The sequence below is a fragment of the Crocuta crocuta genome, unplaced genomic scaffold (genome assembly GCF_008692635.1).
Source record: "Crocuta crocuta isolate KB4526 unplaced genomic scaffold, BGI_CrCroc_1.0 scaffold693, whole genome shotgun sequence".
NCBI lineage: Eukaryota > Metazoa > Chordata > Mammalia > Carnivora > Hyaenidae > Crocuta > Crocuta crocuta.
The window spans coordinates 694,348-707,819 of record NW_027527545.1 but is presented as its reverse complement, the minus strand read 5'-3'; the positions used below and the strand labels follow the sequence as shown (position 1 = coordinate 707,819).

General features: G+C 62.0%; 2 protein-coding genes across 2 annotated transcripts in view; one reads left to right on the top strand and one right to left on the bottom strand.

Moving 5' to 3' along the window:
- The window catches only part of CC2D1A (coiled-coil and C2 domain containing 1A), a 15,441-nt gene extending 5,602 nt beyond the window's left edge, over positions 1 to 9,839 (top strand). The window contains exons 7-28 of the mRNA XM_077765805.1: positions 2,430 to 2,554; positions 2,845 to 2,917; positions 3,078 to 3,149; positions 3,210 to 3,340; positions 3,419 to 3,491; positions 4,141 to 4,274; positions 4,621 to 4,735; positions 4,817 to 4,989; positions 5,724 to 5,846; positions 5,933 to 5,991; positions 6,083 to 6,199; positions 7,303 to 7,376; positions 7,451 to 7,509; positions 7,631 to 7,682; positions 7,811 to 7,910; positions 7,999 to 8,089; positions 8,365 to 8,502; positions 8,591 to 8,652; positions 9,246 to 9,309; positions 9,407 to 9,533; positions 9,617 to 9,693; positions 9,819 to 9,839. Coding sequence (XP_077621931.1) covers positions 2,430 to 2,554; positions 2,845 to 2,917; positions 3,078 to 3,149; positions 3,210 to 3,340; positions 3,419 to 3,491; positions 4,141 to 4,274; positions 4,621 to 4,735; positions 4,817 to 4,989; positions 5,724 to 5,846; positions 5,933 to 5,991; positions 6,083 to 6,199; positions 7,303 to 7,376; positions 7,451 to 7,509; positions 7,631 to 7,682; positions 7,811 to 7,910; positions 7,999 to 8,089; positions 8,365 to 8,502; positions 8,591 to 8,652; positions 9,246 to 9,309; positions 9,407 to 9,533; positions 9,617 to 9,693; positions 9,819 to 9,839 — 2,060 coding nt within the window. The remainder of the gene's footprint in view (positions 1 to 2,429; positions 2,555 to 2,844; positions 2,918 to 3,077; positions 3,150 to 3,209; positions 3,341 to 3,418; positions 3,492 to 4,140; positions 4,275 to 4,620; positions 4,736 to 4,816; positions 4,990 to 5,723; positions 5,847 to 5,932; positions 5,992 to 6,082; positions 6,200 to 7,302; positions 7,377 to 7,450; positions 7,510 to 7,630; positions 7,683 to 7,810; positions 7,911 to 7,998; positions 8,090 to 8,364; positions 8,503 to 8,590; positions 8,653 to 9,245; positions 9,310 to 9,406; positions 9,534 to 9,616; positions 9,694 to 9,818) is intronic.
- Positions 9,840 to 10,730: 891 nt separating this feature from the next.
- The window catches only part of PODNL1 (podocan like 1), a 3,813-nt gene continuing 1,071 nt past the window's right edge, over positions 10,731 to 13,472 (bottom strand). Inside the window, 4 exon segments of the mRNA XM_077765794.1 lie at positions 10,731 to 11,149; positions 11,307 to 11,455; positions 12,065 to 12,680; positions 13,131 to 13,246. Coding sequence (XP_077621920.1) covers positions 10,975 to 11,149; positions 11,307 to 11,455; positions 12,065 to 12,680; positions 13,131 to 13,246 — 1,056 coding nt within the window. The 3' untranslated portion in view covers positions 10,731 to 10,974.

Below are 13,472 nucleotides of genomic sequence, written 5' to 3'. Positions count from 1 at the left end.
CTAGAAAATAAACACAGGCTCTGCCCCAGGGGCAAACGTGCCCCAAACAAATGAACCCTAAGAGGCACTTAAAGCTGGGCTGGCCCCGTTGAGAAAGTAAACAACAGGTCTAAATCTTTCCATGGCCAGGCTGGTTTCTAAGCTGTTGTTTTGGCAAAGTTTAGGGAAGAGGGGTAGAAATCATCACCCGAAATGCTCAGCCAAAATCACCAAAGCTTTTTTTCACGATGGGGTTTTTGGCATATGACTTGGTAGGGTTCTGGGAAGCCCGCCACATGGTGGGAACATGATTTGCGTCTTCCTGTCTATTTGTTGGTGTGAAGCGGGTGTCTTGCTGCTTTAAAAAAGAACGAAGAGGGGCGCCTGGGTGGCTCAGTTGGTTAAGCGTCCAACTCCGGCTCAGGTCATGATCTCCCAGCTTGTGAGTTCNTCAGCCAAAATCACCAAAGCTTTTTTTCACGATGGGGTTTTTGGCATATGACTTGGTAGGGTTCTGGGAAGCCCGCCACATGGTGGGAACATGATTTGCGTCTTCCTGTCTATTTGTTGGTGTGAAGCGGGTGTCTTGCTGCTTTAAAAAAGAACGAAGAGGGGCGCCTGGGTGGCTCAGTTGGTTAAGCGTCCAACTTCGGCTCAGGTCATGATCTCCCAGCTTGTGAGTTGGAGCCCGGCGTTGGGCTCCGTGCTGACAGCTCAGAGCCTGGAGCCTCCTTCTGATTCTGTGTCTCCCTCTCTCTCTGCCCCTCCCCTGCTCATGCTCTCTCTCTCCCTCTCAAAAATAAATAAACAACAAAAAAAATTTTTTTTAAAAGAACAAAGTTGGGAAAAGATGACCAAGAAAACAGGAATTCATTCGTAGAGTGGACCCAGCCCCAGCCATGACATTAATAAATGCCGTGCCGATAAAATCTTACTCTTGGTATATGAAAATTCCGTATCAAAAAGCCTGATACATTTAGGCTTTGTTCAGTGCCATGCTAATAATACCAATGATTCAAACTGGAAAAATGTTTTTGTTTCCTTTGCCTTTTTTTTTTGAGACAGAGCACAAGTCGGGGAGGGGCAGAGGGAGGCAGAGAGAATCTTAAGCTGTCAGCATGGCCTCGATCTCACAACCCTGGGATAATGACCTGAGCCCAAATCAAGCGTCAGAGGGACGCTCAACTGACTTCGGCCACCCAGGCACCTCTGGAAGGACATTTTCTTAACTCTGAGAGGCTTGCAGTGATAGGAAATAAAACCGATCAAGTGTCAAAGCTCTCTTGCTTCAACCCACGGATACCTTTTCAGGCAAATACACCTAAACTTAAAGCTGTAGCTGCAGTGGTCCGTCTGAAAAAGCACAACCCATGCTTTGCACACGGTTCTAGGATTTGTGCGCCTGGTCAGGTGATAGTGCAATAGTGCTTTGTTTTTTTATACTGAAAATGACACCGATTGCTTTCAATTTAGAGATACTTACCCTGAAAACCTGTTGGACATGTTATTTGATACTATAACATACTGTTTAAAAAGCAATTTAGAGGTACCCAAATTTAGTGGTTCAGTCAGTTGAGCATCCGACTTCGGCTCAAGTCATGATCACGGATCGTGTGTTCGAGCCTCGCGTTGGGCTCTGTGCTGACAGCCTGCTTCAGATTCTGTGTGTGTCTGTGTGTGTGTGTGTGTGTGTGTGTGTGCGTCTCTCTCTCTCTCTCTTTCTTTGCCCCTCACTGGCTTGTGCTCTGTCTCTCTCTCAAAGATAAATAAAAACATTTTAAAAAATAAAGTTAAGATAAATAATTTTATTATTATTTTTTCTTTTTTAATGTTTTATTTTTTTAAAGAATGAGAGAGAGAGAGAAAGCGTGAGCAGGGGAGGGTCAGAGAGAGAGACAGAAGCTGAAGCAGGCTCCAGGCTCTGAGCTGTCAGCACAGAGCCCGACGAGGGGCTCGAACCCACAAACCGCGAGATCATGACCTGAGTCGATGTCGGACGCTTAACCGACTGAGCCACCCAGGTGCCCCTATTTTTCTTAATATTTACGTATTTATTTTGAGAGAGAGAGAGAGAGAGCATGCACATGAAGAAAGAGTTCCAAGCAGGCTCCACGATGTCGGTGCGGAGCCCAACACGGGGCTCACCGTCACGAGCAGTGAGATCATGACCTGAGCCAAAATCAAGAGTCAGACACTTAACCCACTGAGCCACCCAGGCGCCCCCAGGCGAATCGTTTTAGATGCCACGTGAATGATGCATAGGTACTGCGTCAAGTTTTCCAAAACTGTTTTGGGGACAAGACAGCAATGGCTCCGGAGACTGCCAGTTGGGGACGGAGTCCCCATCACGCCTCCCAGCCTTCGTTCTCACAGCTGTAAGTCAGACCTAAGGGACAGCCTTCGCTGTGACGATTAAACGGAGACGGTCAGTACGCTGTTCCCCCTTCCAGGTCCCTGCAGCCCCGCCCCCCTGGCCCAGTTGCAGAGCCGCCAGCGCGAGTATAAGTTGGCCGCCCTCCACGCCAAGCAGCAGGGAGATACCGCCACTGCTGCTAGACACTTCCGTGTGGCCAAGGTGCGTCCTGACTGGGGGACAGGGTCGGAGGGAGAAGACCCGATGCTCCCGACTCTGCAAAGAACAGGAGCTCTGCGGTCAGACAGACCCAGATCTGAAGCCTGACTCTCAGTCGCTCTACACCTGTAGTTTTCCATATCTCTTAAAGCCCCAGTTTACCCTCTCTGTGAAATGGGCATAAGTATCAGAAGGGGCTTAAGCAAGATGGTGCAGAGGAATGGATGGAGGCTCCCCACAGGGTCCTGGCCTCCAAGTGCAGCCTCTTCCCCTGATCTCCTTCTTTTTCTCAGAGCTTCGATGCCGTCTTAGAGGCCCTGAGCCGGGGGGAGGCTGTAGCCCTGACCCGCCTGCCTCCTCCGCCTGGTGAGGACCCCACCCTCACCCTGCCCAGCCCAGCCTTCGGGACGTGATGCCGCCGCCCTCACTGGTCGCCTGGGGACCCCCCTCAGGCCACACCAGCCTGGGGTGTGTGGGGGGGGTCCCCAAGCAAGCCCCTCACTGGACTGGACCTCTCTGCCCTCAGACCAGCTGCCCCCGGACCCCCCCTCGCCGTCACCACAGCCTCCAGCTCCCAGCACAGTGCCCTCCACGCCAGGTAGACCCCTGGCACCCTGTGCGGTGGGCAGGCTGGGNCCCGCGCCCCCTTCTGGCCCAGAGGTCCCCCCACCTCCACGGACTCTTCTGGAGGCACTGGAGCAGCGGATGGAGCGATACCACGTGGCCGCAGCCCAGGCCAAGACCAAAGGGGACCAGCGGAAGGCTCGCATGCACGAGCGCATTGTCAAGGTGCGTGGGGGCCCCGTGGGCAGTGGGCAGCCCCTGGGGACCTTGCCCAAGCGAGCCCTGATGCCATGTCCGCTACAGCAATACCAAGATGCCATCCGGGCCCACAAGGCTGGCCGAGCAGTAGACGTGGCCGAGCTGCCGGTGCCCCCAGGTAGGCACAGCGTCCCCTCTCGCTCCCCGCCCCCTCCCCCCCGGCCTCTGAGCCTCTAGGTGCTATTCCGCCTGACCGTACAGGCCCAGGGAGCTGCTTGCTCCGCAGTCAGGAATTCTGCAAACTTGTCCCGTAATCGGTACCTTAAAAATTGGGTCACAATAGGAGTGTTTATACCATAGAAATTGGCAGACACTGGAAATCGGGGTTTATTTGGAACCCCGTTCCCCAGCCCCACCGCCCTCTGATTCCTCCATTTCTTCTCTGTTCAACTCCTTATGCATCGGCTCTGCTCCGCCTTCTGTCAGCCCCCCTGGGATTGGGGGCCTCCTCTGGGTTCTCAGAGTTGCCTGTGCATCCCCCGGGAGCGCAGTTATCTCCCAGCACCGTGGTCCCCCGGAAATCCAGGCCCGTGACCACCTGTTGGGCCTAGTGCCCCTTGTCACCCAGCGCTTGCTCATTGGAGTCTGGCCAAGGCCCGGGGTCAGGTGCGAGGTTAGGCTGGGATGATCCGGAACCAGCAGCAGCTCCTTCCTGGATTCCAAGGACATCCAAAACCCTGAGGCGCCTTAGGAGGGGGAGGAGCCCATGTCTCTACCGCTGGAGCCTGGGTCTCTCCGTCCTGACTGGGCCCTGACTGGCCACCCAGGCTTTCCCCCCATCCAGGGCCTGGAGGCCACCGAGCCCACCCCACAGAGCCTGGTGGGGGTCCTGGAGACCGCCATGAAGCTGGCCAACCAGGAAGATGGCGCAGAGGATGACGACGATGAGGAACCTAAGAAGGTGTGAGGGGCTGGGGTCTTGGGGGAAGGCAGGGGTGTGGCCGCCAAGCCCTGACAGAGGCTGGGAAGAGCTGGCCTCCCTCCCAGCCTCCTGGGCCCTGGGAGCTTCCCGGCTGTGCAGCCATGGGCAGGCCGTTTTGCTCTCTGATCTCGCCTCATCTGTAAAGTGGATGCAGAGGCCGTGTTCGTCTCCGTAAAGATTCAGTGAGAATGAGACTCTGTGGGGCATTCGGTGCTGAGGAAATAGAAGCGAAGATAGTCACCCTTGTCAGTATCGGGCCCGGGCCCCTTGGGGAGTGGAACATCGCGGGGGCTGGAACGGCTCTGCCTCCCGCTCTGTCTCTCAGCAGCCCACCAGCCCTCCGGCCCCCACGGCCCAGCCCAAGGCCCCGCCCTCAAGGGCACCCCAGTCAGGCTCCACCCCAGCGGCCAAAACAGCCCCCAAGGCCACATCCACCCGAGGTAGGTGTGCCCTCCCCTCCTGGGCTGCCTGTTGCCTGGCCAGGGGCCGGGCAGCACCCGCAGACGCCCCTGTACCCACAGCCCAGCAGCAGCTGGCCTTCCTGGAGGGCCGTAAGAAGCAGCTCCTGCGGGCCGCGCTGCGAGCCAAGCAGAAGAATGACGTGGAGGGCGCCAAAATGCACCTGCGCCAGGCCAAGGGGCTGGAGCCCATGCTGGAGGCCTCACGCAATGGGCTGCCCGTGGACATCGCCAAGGTGAACCTTCTAGGCCTGCCGAACCTTCCCAGGCACCCGCCTGGCAGGCTGTGGCCACTTAGCAGCCATGCGATGTGGATGATATTAGTGAGGTTAAGCTTCTGTGACAAATAGCACCCCCCCCCGAATCAGGACTCAGTGGCTGAAAGAAGACAGACCTGTTTCTTGCATGTAATACTCAGGGCAGTCTGGGCTCCGGAAAAGACAGAGCCCTCCATCCAGGGCCCAGGTTCCTTCCATCTTGTTGCTCGATCGCACCCTGGAAGGTCATCTTGTCCACGTGGTCAGAGTGGACTGGCGCCCTGCCTATGTTGGGTCCATGGGAAGCAGTGAGAGAGAGAAAGGGCAAGGCGAGCAGTTCCCTTTAAAGGAAGTGACGTGAAGGCCATCACTTCCCGCCTCCCAGTGGCCACAGCTGAATCACATGGCTGTACCCAGCTGCAAGGGATGCTGGGACATGTAGTCTCTGGGCTGTGTGCCCAGCCAGACCTCCATTCCTAAGGAAGAGGGGGTAAGGATCACATTTGGGGGAAACAGTTAACACTTTGCCGCTCTGAGAGGGACCATCTACTTCTCCCTGAGCACCACTTTTCTCCTCGGGGAAGAAGGAAGAGCAAGGTAGGGGCAAAGCAGTGCTCCGGGAAGGCCTCTCCAGGAAGGGGTGACAGTCCCATGGGTGGGTCTGTTCGTGGCTGACCAGCAGGCCCCTCCCCCACGAGGCTCGTCTTCTCCAGGTGCCCCCTGCCCCCGTCAACAAGGACGACTTCTCTCTGGTCCAGCGGCCTGGCCCAGGTCTGTCTCAGGAGTCGGCCCGGCGCTACGGTGAACTCACCAAGCTCATAAGGCAGCAGCATGAGGTGAGGTGGGCGCCCGGCCCAGAACAGCAGGCCCCCCTCAGGGTCCCGGCCCCCCAGCCCTCCCCTCACTGCCTTCTGCTCCTCAGATGTGCCTGAACCACTCTAACCAGTTCACCCACCTGGGCAACATTGCCGAAACCAGCAAGTAAGCGCCCCCGTCCCCGCCTCTGCCGGCCGTCTGTGCCCGCACCCCACCCCTGGGAGCAGGGACCTGAGCGGGGCTCTCTTGCGGGCAGATTTGAAAAGCTGGCAGAGGACTGTAAGCGGAGCATGGAGATCCTGAAGCAGGCGTTCGCCCGGGGTCTCCCCACGCCCACCGCCCGCTTTGAGCAGAGAACCTTCAGCGTCATCAAGTAAGGCCCTGATGCCCCTTGGCCCCAGGTGCCCCTTTGGAGAGGGGTGTGCGCTCCCCAGAAGCCGGCAGAGGACTTGCCTCTGGGGGGGCGGGGGGGAGTCTGGTTGCATGGTGCAAGCACAGTAAATGCAAGGGTCCTGAGGCAGGCATGAGGTGCACGTGAAAGATGGTGACGGGGGTTCCCAGTGGCACACTGGGAAGTGGGAGGGATGTGCCTTGTCCCCAGGCCTGGGCGAGCCCTCAGCGTGGTTGGTATTGGTCCCGCTCCCGTGAAGCCTTCCTACACCCCGGGGAACTGGGGTCATTTTTCCCACTTACAGATGACAGCCACTGCAATAACCTAGGATGCCCCATCCCCCTTGCCTGGGCTCCCCCACATCTGCATAGCCTGGCTCCCCATCACCTCATCTCCACCCACTGTCCCCATGTTGCTGGCCTCCTGCCACGCAGGCCTGCTTTTGGTCCCTCTGACAAACCAAGTGTGTTCCCCCCCAGGGCCTTTGCACTGGCTGTTTCCTCTGCCTGGACCCTCTTCCCCAGGTCTCCATGTAGTAGCGCCTTCGTGGCATCCAGGATTACCTATGATGTCACCTCTCTTGAGAGGGCCTCTTTTTTTTTTTTTTTTTAATGTTTTATTTACTTCTGAGAGAGAGAGAGGCAGCATAAGCAGGGGAGGGTCAGAGAGAGAGAGAGAGACACAGAATCCAAAGCAGGCTCCAGGCTCCAAGCTGTCACCACAGAGCCCGACGCAGGGCTCGAACCCACAAACTGCGAGATCATGACCTGCGTTGCTCCTTAGTTGCTTAACTGACTGAGCCCCCCAGGCGCCCCCTGAAACATTGTTAAATGAAGGGAAGGTCCCCCAGCAGTGAGGCCACTAGCTGTGCCAAGTAGGTCCCAGACTGAAGGAGTCTCGAGAATGAGCCATTGGCAGACCTACACAAAGAACTCCAGTCCGTCCAGAGCCTAAAACTGGAGCCCAGGAACCCATGTACCCACCAAGGCCAGCGTGGGGTGGGTTCCTGGCCCTGCAAAGGGAGAAGACGGCGGGCGGGCATTGGGGCTGACGTGCCTCTGTGTCCCCATCTGCCCTCCCGGAAGGATCTTCCCGGACCTCAGCAGCAACGACATGCTCCTGTTTATTGTGAAGGGCATCAACTTGCCCACGCCCCCAGGTGAGGGGCGCCGGGCAGGGGTCAGGGCTGGGGGACCACCGCACTGCCCAGCTCTGACCCTCGTTTGCCCGCAGGACTGTCACCCAGCGACCTGGATGTCTTTGTTCGGTTCGACTTCCCCTATCCCAACGTGGTATGTTGAGGGCCCAGGAGAGGAAGGATGGGCTCCAGCCTCATCGGGCCGGGAATGGGTGGGCAGGGGTCCCAGGGCAGCCCCCAGCCCCTGAGGCTTCCTGCCTCCTATCTGGCTGCAGGAAGAGGCTCAGAAAGACAAGACCAGTGTGATCAAGAACACCGACTCCCCCGGTGAGTGGAGGCCGTGGCGGCGGCGGCGGCGGGAGGCACCCCCGGCCCCGTGCAGAGAGGACCTGAGACCGTAGCCTGACCCCCCTCCCCCCCCACTTCCTCTTCGTCCACCCTCATTCCCTGAGTAGAGTTCAAGGAGCAGTTCAAACTCTGCATCAACCGCAGCCACCGGGGCTTCCGAAGGGCCATCCAGACCAAAGGCATCAAGTTCGAAGTGGTCCACAAGGGGTGAGCCGGGGGTGCCGGTGCTGGGCGGACTCGGGGGGAGGGGCAGCTGCCCTGGGCCCACCGTCCTGTCCCCCGCTCCCGCACACAGGGGGCTGTTCAAGACCGACCGGGTGCTGGGCACGGCCCAGCTGAAGCTAGACGCCCTGGAGAGCGCGTGCGAGGTCCGGGAGATCCTTGAGGTGAGATGCGGACCTTTGGCCACAGGCTCTGGTGTGTGGCTCTGTCACTGGTTTAACATTATTCAAAAGCTCCCTACAGGCCCCGGGCCTCCTAGGGGTCTCTTCTGCTGACCCAGCTTCTCCCCCAGGGGGTCCCAGACCTCCGTACTACCCAGCCCTAAGTATCCGCAGCACCCTGCTCCATTTTGGCCAGTCAGTGTCTCACTTATATCCAGGGGCTCANCGGCCCCAGGCCGCCAGCCGCTTCTCACTAGCCTCCCCTCATTTCCACCCAGGTCCTGGATGGCCGCAGGCCCACTGGGGGGCGGCTGGAGGTCATGGTCCGGATTCGGGAGCCACTGACTGCCCAGCAGTTGGAGACCACGACCGAGAGGTGGCTGGTCATCGACCCCGTGCCCGCAGCTGTGCCCACAGTGAGACTCCGGCCCACCTGCCACCCCAGGGAGGGAGGCTTGGTTTAGTGGGGGCCGGGAATCACTTTGGTTCTGTCCACCAAAGCAGGTTGCTGGGCCCAAAGGGAAGGCCCCTCCCGTGCCCGCCCCTTCGAGGGAGCCAGGGAACAGGTAGGTGGCTGGGTCCAGGCATGCTGGGGAGAGGCCCCTTCTCCCTATTTCAGTCCCTCCTGGACACTGTCCCGTCAGGCACAAGTTGTAGCGTGTCCCTTCCCTGCTCCCGAACGTCTCCTGGCTCCCCTTCTCCTGAAGCATGCAGTTGAAACTTCTCAGCCTGGCACTTAAGATCTTTTGTGATTAGACCATTATCAGTATATCCAGTAGTCTTGTCTCACCCCGCTTCCTCCTGTTCGTTCATGGTTACCTACACCCAGTTTTCACTGGTCTCTGGGCTTTTCTTTGTGATATTGATGCTTTGTGATTTTTCCCTACCCAACGCCTGCTCCCCCCTCCCCTGCCCAGCTCTAACTCCCTGGCTCCCAGCCTGGCTACGGCCTTGCCTAGGAAGCCTTCCCTGCCCCCCGGGCATGCCGGTTGCTTGAGTGTACAGCCCTCAGCCCCGCTAGGTCGTGGGCTCAGCAGAGCACCAGGGTGGGCCTGGCTCATCTCCCGCTGGTCCCCGGGGCCCAGTGCGTCTGTGAGAATTAATGCAGGGTCAGGGCTGGGGGGTCCTCGCGGCCCTTCATCCCTCCCCAATTCCATAGGCCGGCCCGGCCCCTGCACAGCCTCAGCGTGCTGGCCTTCGATCAAGAGCGGCTGGAGCGGAAGGTGGGTGCCTGCCCAGACGGGCTTCCTGGGGCCGGACTGGGGGGTTCGGTAGGCCCCGGGCGGGGCCACCACAGTCCCCGACTCTGCCACCCCGCAGATCCTGGCCCTGAGGCAGGCGCGGCGGCCGGTGCCCCCAGAGGTGGCGCAGCAGTACCAGGACATCATGCAACGCAGCCAGTGGCAGAGGGCGCAGCTGGAGCAGGGGGGCCCGGGCATCCGGAGGGGTAGGGTCTCCGGGAGGGGCGTGTGGGGGAGGGCAGGACTGCGGTCCCCATCCTGACCTCCCCACCCCGTCCCCCACCCCTAGAGTACGCGGCCCAGCTGGAGCGTCAGCTGCAGTTCTACACAGAGGCGGCCCGGCGCCTGGGCAGCGACGGCAGCAGGGTGAGCCGGGCGGCGTCTAGGGGGCGCTGGGGGGCTGGGGCTGCCCGCCGNGGGGGGGGGGGGGCTGAGGGGTATGGCTGTGGCCATGAGCACCGCCCCCCTGACCCCGGTGGCCTCCCCCGTAGCTGCAGCGGCTCCGCAGGTGAGGGGCCCACCCGGCAGGCTGCCCCGGGAGGGCGCCCGAGGCCCTGGCACCGGGAGGAGCTGCCCGAGTCACAGCCGGAGAGCAGACAATCAGCAGCCCGTCGGCGCCAGATGGACACGTCCCCCGCTGGGCTCTCCCTGGCCGGGGGCATGGAGGATGGCGCCGCCAGCCAGCTTGTGCCCCTTGCCCGGGCCTGGCTGGGTGGGCCCCGGAGAGTCCTGTTTGCACAGCCTGGGGTGTCCGGCCCCTGGCCTGCCCCGGAGGTGAGGGGAGGGGGCAGCTAGGACCAAGCCCCGAGGGCCCCTGCAAGCACTTTATTTCCTGTCCCTCCCCAGCCTTAACCCTAAAGCCCACCCACACCCCAAAGAAGCCGCTGAGGTCAGCCAGAGCCCGGCCGGCTCCCCAGGGCTGANTGGCTCACTCTGTCCCCTTTCTCTTTCTTGCCCCCCCACCCCCACCCCGCGACCAGCTGGGTCTCCCCCGGTCCCCCCGGGGGTGGATGGCAAGGTGCCTGTGAGGTGGGGAGGGGGGCAGGCTGTGGGGGAAGAGTGCCTATGAAGGATGTGTTCCATTCACACGCTTGCCCCAGGGACACATGAGGGCCTGTGGCCTGCTGGAGGGCGTCTGCCGTACCCTGTGTGTTCGTAGCTGGTGGCCCTGGGTGTGCTCAGGCTTACACGTAGGGTCAGCTGTCACGTGGTGTGGCTCTCGGTGACCCCTCGAAAGCCAGCCCAGCGGCTCCCTGGCCACAAGGTTGGGACCACATTGCCTGACCCTCTTAGCATCCCACAGCCTCTGTTTCCTCAGCTGGATGCCGGGACGGTGAGAGCCCCTCCTGCAAGGTGAAGGGCACCTCGCAGGTGCTGAGCACGCAGAAGGGTTATTAGGCTTTATTGCTGCCGTCTCCACTCGCGCGGGGAGCGGGGACTATGTCCGGCAAGGTGGGTGCGGTCTGTGCGCCTGCCGTGTGGGCCGCATGCTTGTCTCTCCCTGTGTGTGGACGCGGCGCCCTGGCCCCCAGCTTCCTGGCCAGCGCCGGCCACGCGGCCCAGCCCCTGAGGCGTCTGAGAGCCTGGCTGAGGCCCCGGGTGGGCACTGTCTCAGTCCGTGACCCAGCGGAGTCCCAGGGGTCTGGGCTACACTGCTGGGCCGCTCTGGGCTCAGGGGCTCCCTGCCCATGGCTGGCGTGGAGTTGTGGGCGGCAGCCGGACCAGGACCTGCTCGGGGTTACCCGCCGTGTCCACCACCCTCAGGTGCAGGAGGCCCAGGAAGGCCTCCGGCGCGATGCTGGTCATGTGAAGCCTGTTTGCCCTGAAACCAAGGGGCGGGCGTGAGGGGGGGGGCTGCCAAGGAAGGGGGACCACAACCATCCTGACCCCCCAGGGGCCTGCTCGAGTCCACCACAGCCCTCCGCCCCCCCCTGCACCCCCTGGACCTGCTCTCCCCGGCCGCCACCCCTCCGGGGCACCTGAGAAAGAGGGCGCGCAGGCGGGGGGTGCCGAGGAAGGCTTCAGGACCCACGTGGCCAATGCGGTTGCCTTGCAGGTGCAGCTCCTCCAGGGCCTCGGGCAGGTCGGGGGGCACGAAGGACAGCTCATTGTGGCTGAGGTCCAGCACCTGGGCGCAAGGGCAGAGGTGGCCCCCGGGCCTTGAGCCCCAAACCTCTCTTCCCCGGGAGCTCTGCACCAGCCTGGGCCTCCTGCCCCTCCCCCTCAACCCCGCCAGATCCCTGCCTCTGCCGGTCCCCTCTGAGGCAGGCTGTGATGCAGGCGCTGGGTCCCAGACAGACCGGGATCTGCCTGCCGCTGGAGAGGCCGCTTTGGTCAGCCATTCGCAAAGATCTGGCACCTTCCCACCCTGCCCACTCATCCAGTGCTTTCTAACTAGCGCGTCTGTGCCGTGGGCCGGGAGCTGTGCTGTTCTGTGCCCAGCGACCTCTCCGGTGCCTAGAACAGCGCCTGCACCCACAGAGGCCCTAAACAGTGCACGAGGCGGCGGTGAGGAGCCAGAGGCGCCGTGTTCTCTCTGGGCAGGCGGAGGGGCTGGGTGGCCGGGAGGGCACAGCCCAAGGCCTGGAGGCCGGATCTGCCTGCGCGGCCCCAGGCCCTTTCGCTGGGCTCTTCGAGGCCTCTCAGGGCCATGAGGGAAGACGCCACGAGGCGTGGGGGCTGGGGGCGGCGGGGAGGGGCCGTGGGGACCGTGTGGCTTCCCGGCCCCGCGCCTTACCTGCAGGGCCCGTAGTTCGTACCAGGTGCCGGGCCCGATGTCTCCAACCCGCAGCCGGTTGTGCGCCAGGCTGAGCTCCCGCAGCTGGGCCAGGCCGGCCAGCGGCTCGGGCTCNCCGCCGGGCAGGGGGCTGGGCAGCCGCGTCAGCTGGTTGCCAGCCAGGTCAAGGCTGCGCAGGGCACGCAGCGGGCGGAAGGCCCGGCGGTGCACGCGGGCGCTGACCAGGCGGTTGTAGGCCAGGTTGAGTTCGGCCAGGCCCGGCATGCCGGCCAGGTCCCGGGCGCCCAGTGCGGTCACGTGGTTGTGCGGCAGCACCAGGGCCCGCAGGCGGCGGGGCAGTGCCAGGGGCACGCGGGCCAGCCTGTTGCCATAGAGGTGCAGCGTGTGCAGGCCCCGCAGCGGCCGCAGCGCCCCCGCGGGCAGCCCCGTCGCCCCCAGCTGGTTGTGCTGCAGCAGCAGGTAGCGCAGGCCCCGTGCCCCGCGCAGCCGGGCCGCCTCCACGCAGCGGATGCGGTTGCGGCCCAGGTGCAGCACGGCCAGGGTGCGGGGCAGGCCGGCGGGCACTGAGGCTAGCCGGTTGTGGGACAGGTCCAGGTACTCGAGGTGGTACAGCTTGCTGGTGGGAGAGAGGGCCGGCGTTGGCTGGGTGCCAAGAGTGGGGTGGGGGTGGGGGCTCTCGGGGAGGAGGGTTGAGGAGTGGTCGTGCGGTCGAAGCCAAAGACCCCAACTTGGGGCTGGAGGAGTAGAGAGATCTGGGTGGGAAGCACACGCGCGGAGCTCAGGGCGGGTTCCAGTCCCCGGGTTAGATGTGGAGGTGCCCAGGACAGAGCTCTGGGTGCAAGTCTGCACGCACAGTGATGACGTTTGGGCTATAAAACCGAGGCCCACAGTGGATGGGAGCAAGGATGGCTGCCAGGTGCTCCCATGAACACCTCACCAAATGAGGCCTCAGTCTGGGAGTCCTACACCAGAGGGGGGTGGAGGGTTGGGGTGCTTGTACTCTGACTCTTCAAGTCCTCCTGCCAGCACGAGGCCGCGCCTCTGTCCTACCCGTCCCGGCCCCCACCTGAAGGTGGTAGCATCCAGGCCGCTATCGGTCAGCTGGTTGTGCTGGAGGTAGAGCTCACGGAGGTGCGTCTGGCGGCTCAGCGCTCCCCGGGGCACCTTGGAGATGAGGTTGTTCTGGGAAAGGAGGAGAGAGTGAGACCAGGGGTCGGGGACACAGAGCAGCAGGGAGCTATGGGAGGCTCTTGAGCGAGGGAGGAACAAGGAGCTCACTTCAGCAAAGCGGGTCAGAGAGCGCTTGTGGATGACCCCGCCAGGGTGCAGGACTCGAAGGTATTTGTGACTACTGGAATCTTCAGGAAGGGGCGGTCTCCCCCAGGAGAGAGGTCAAGGGGGCCCCAGG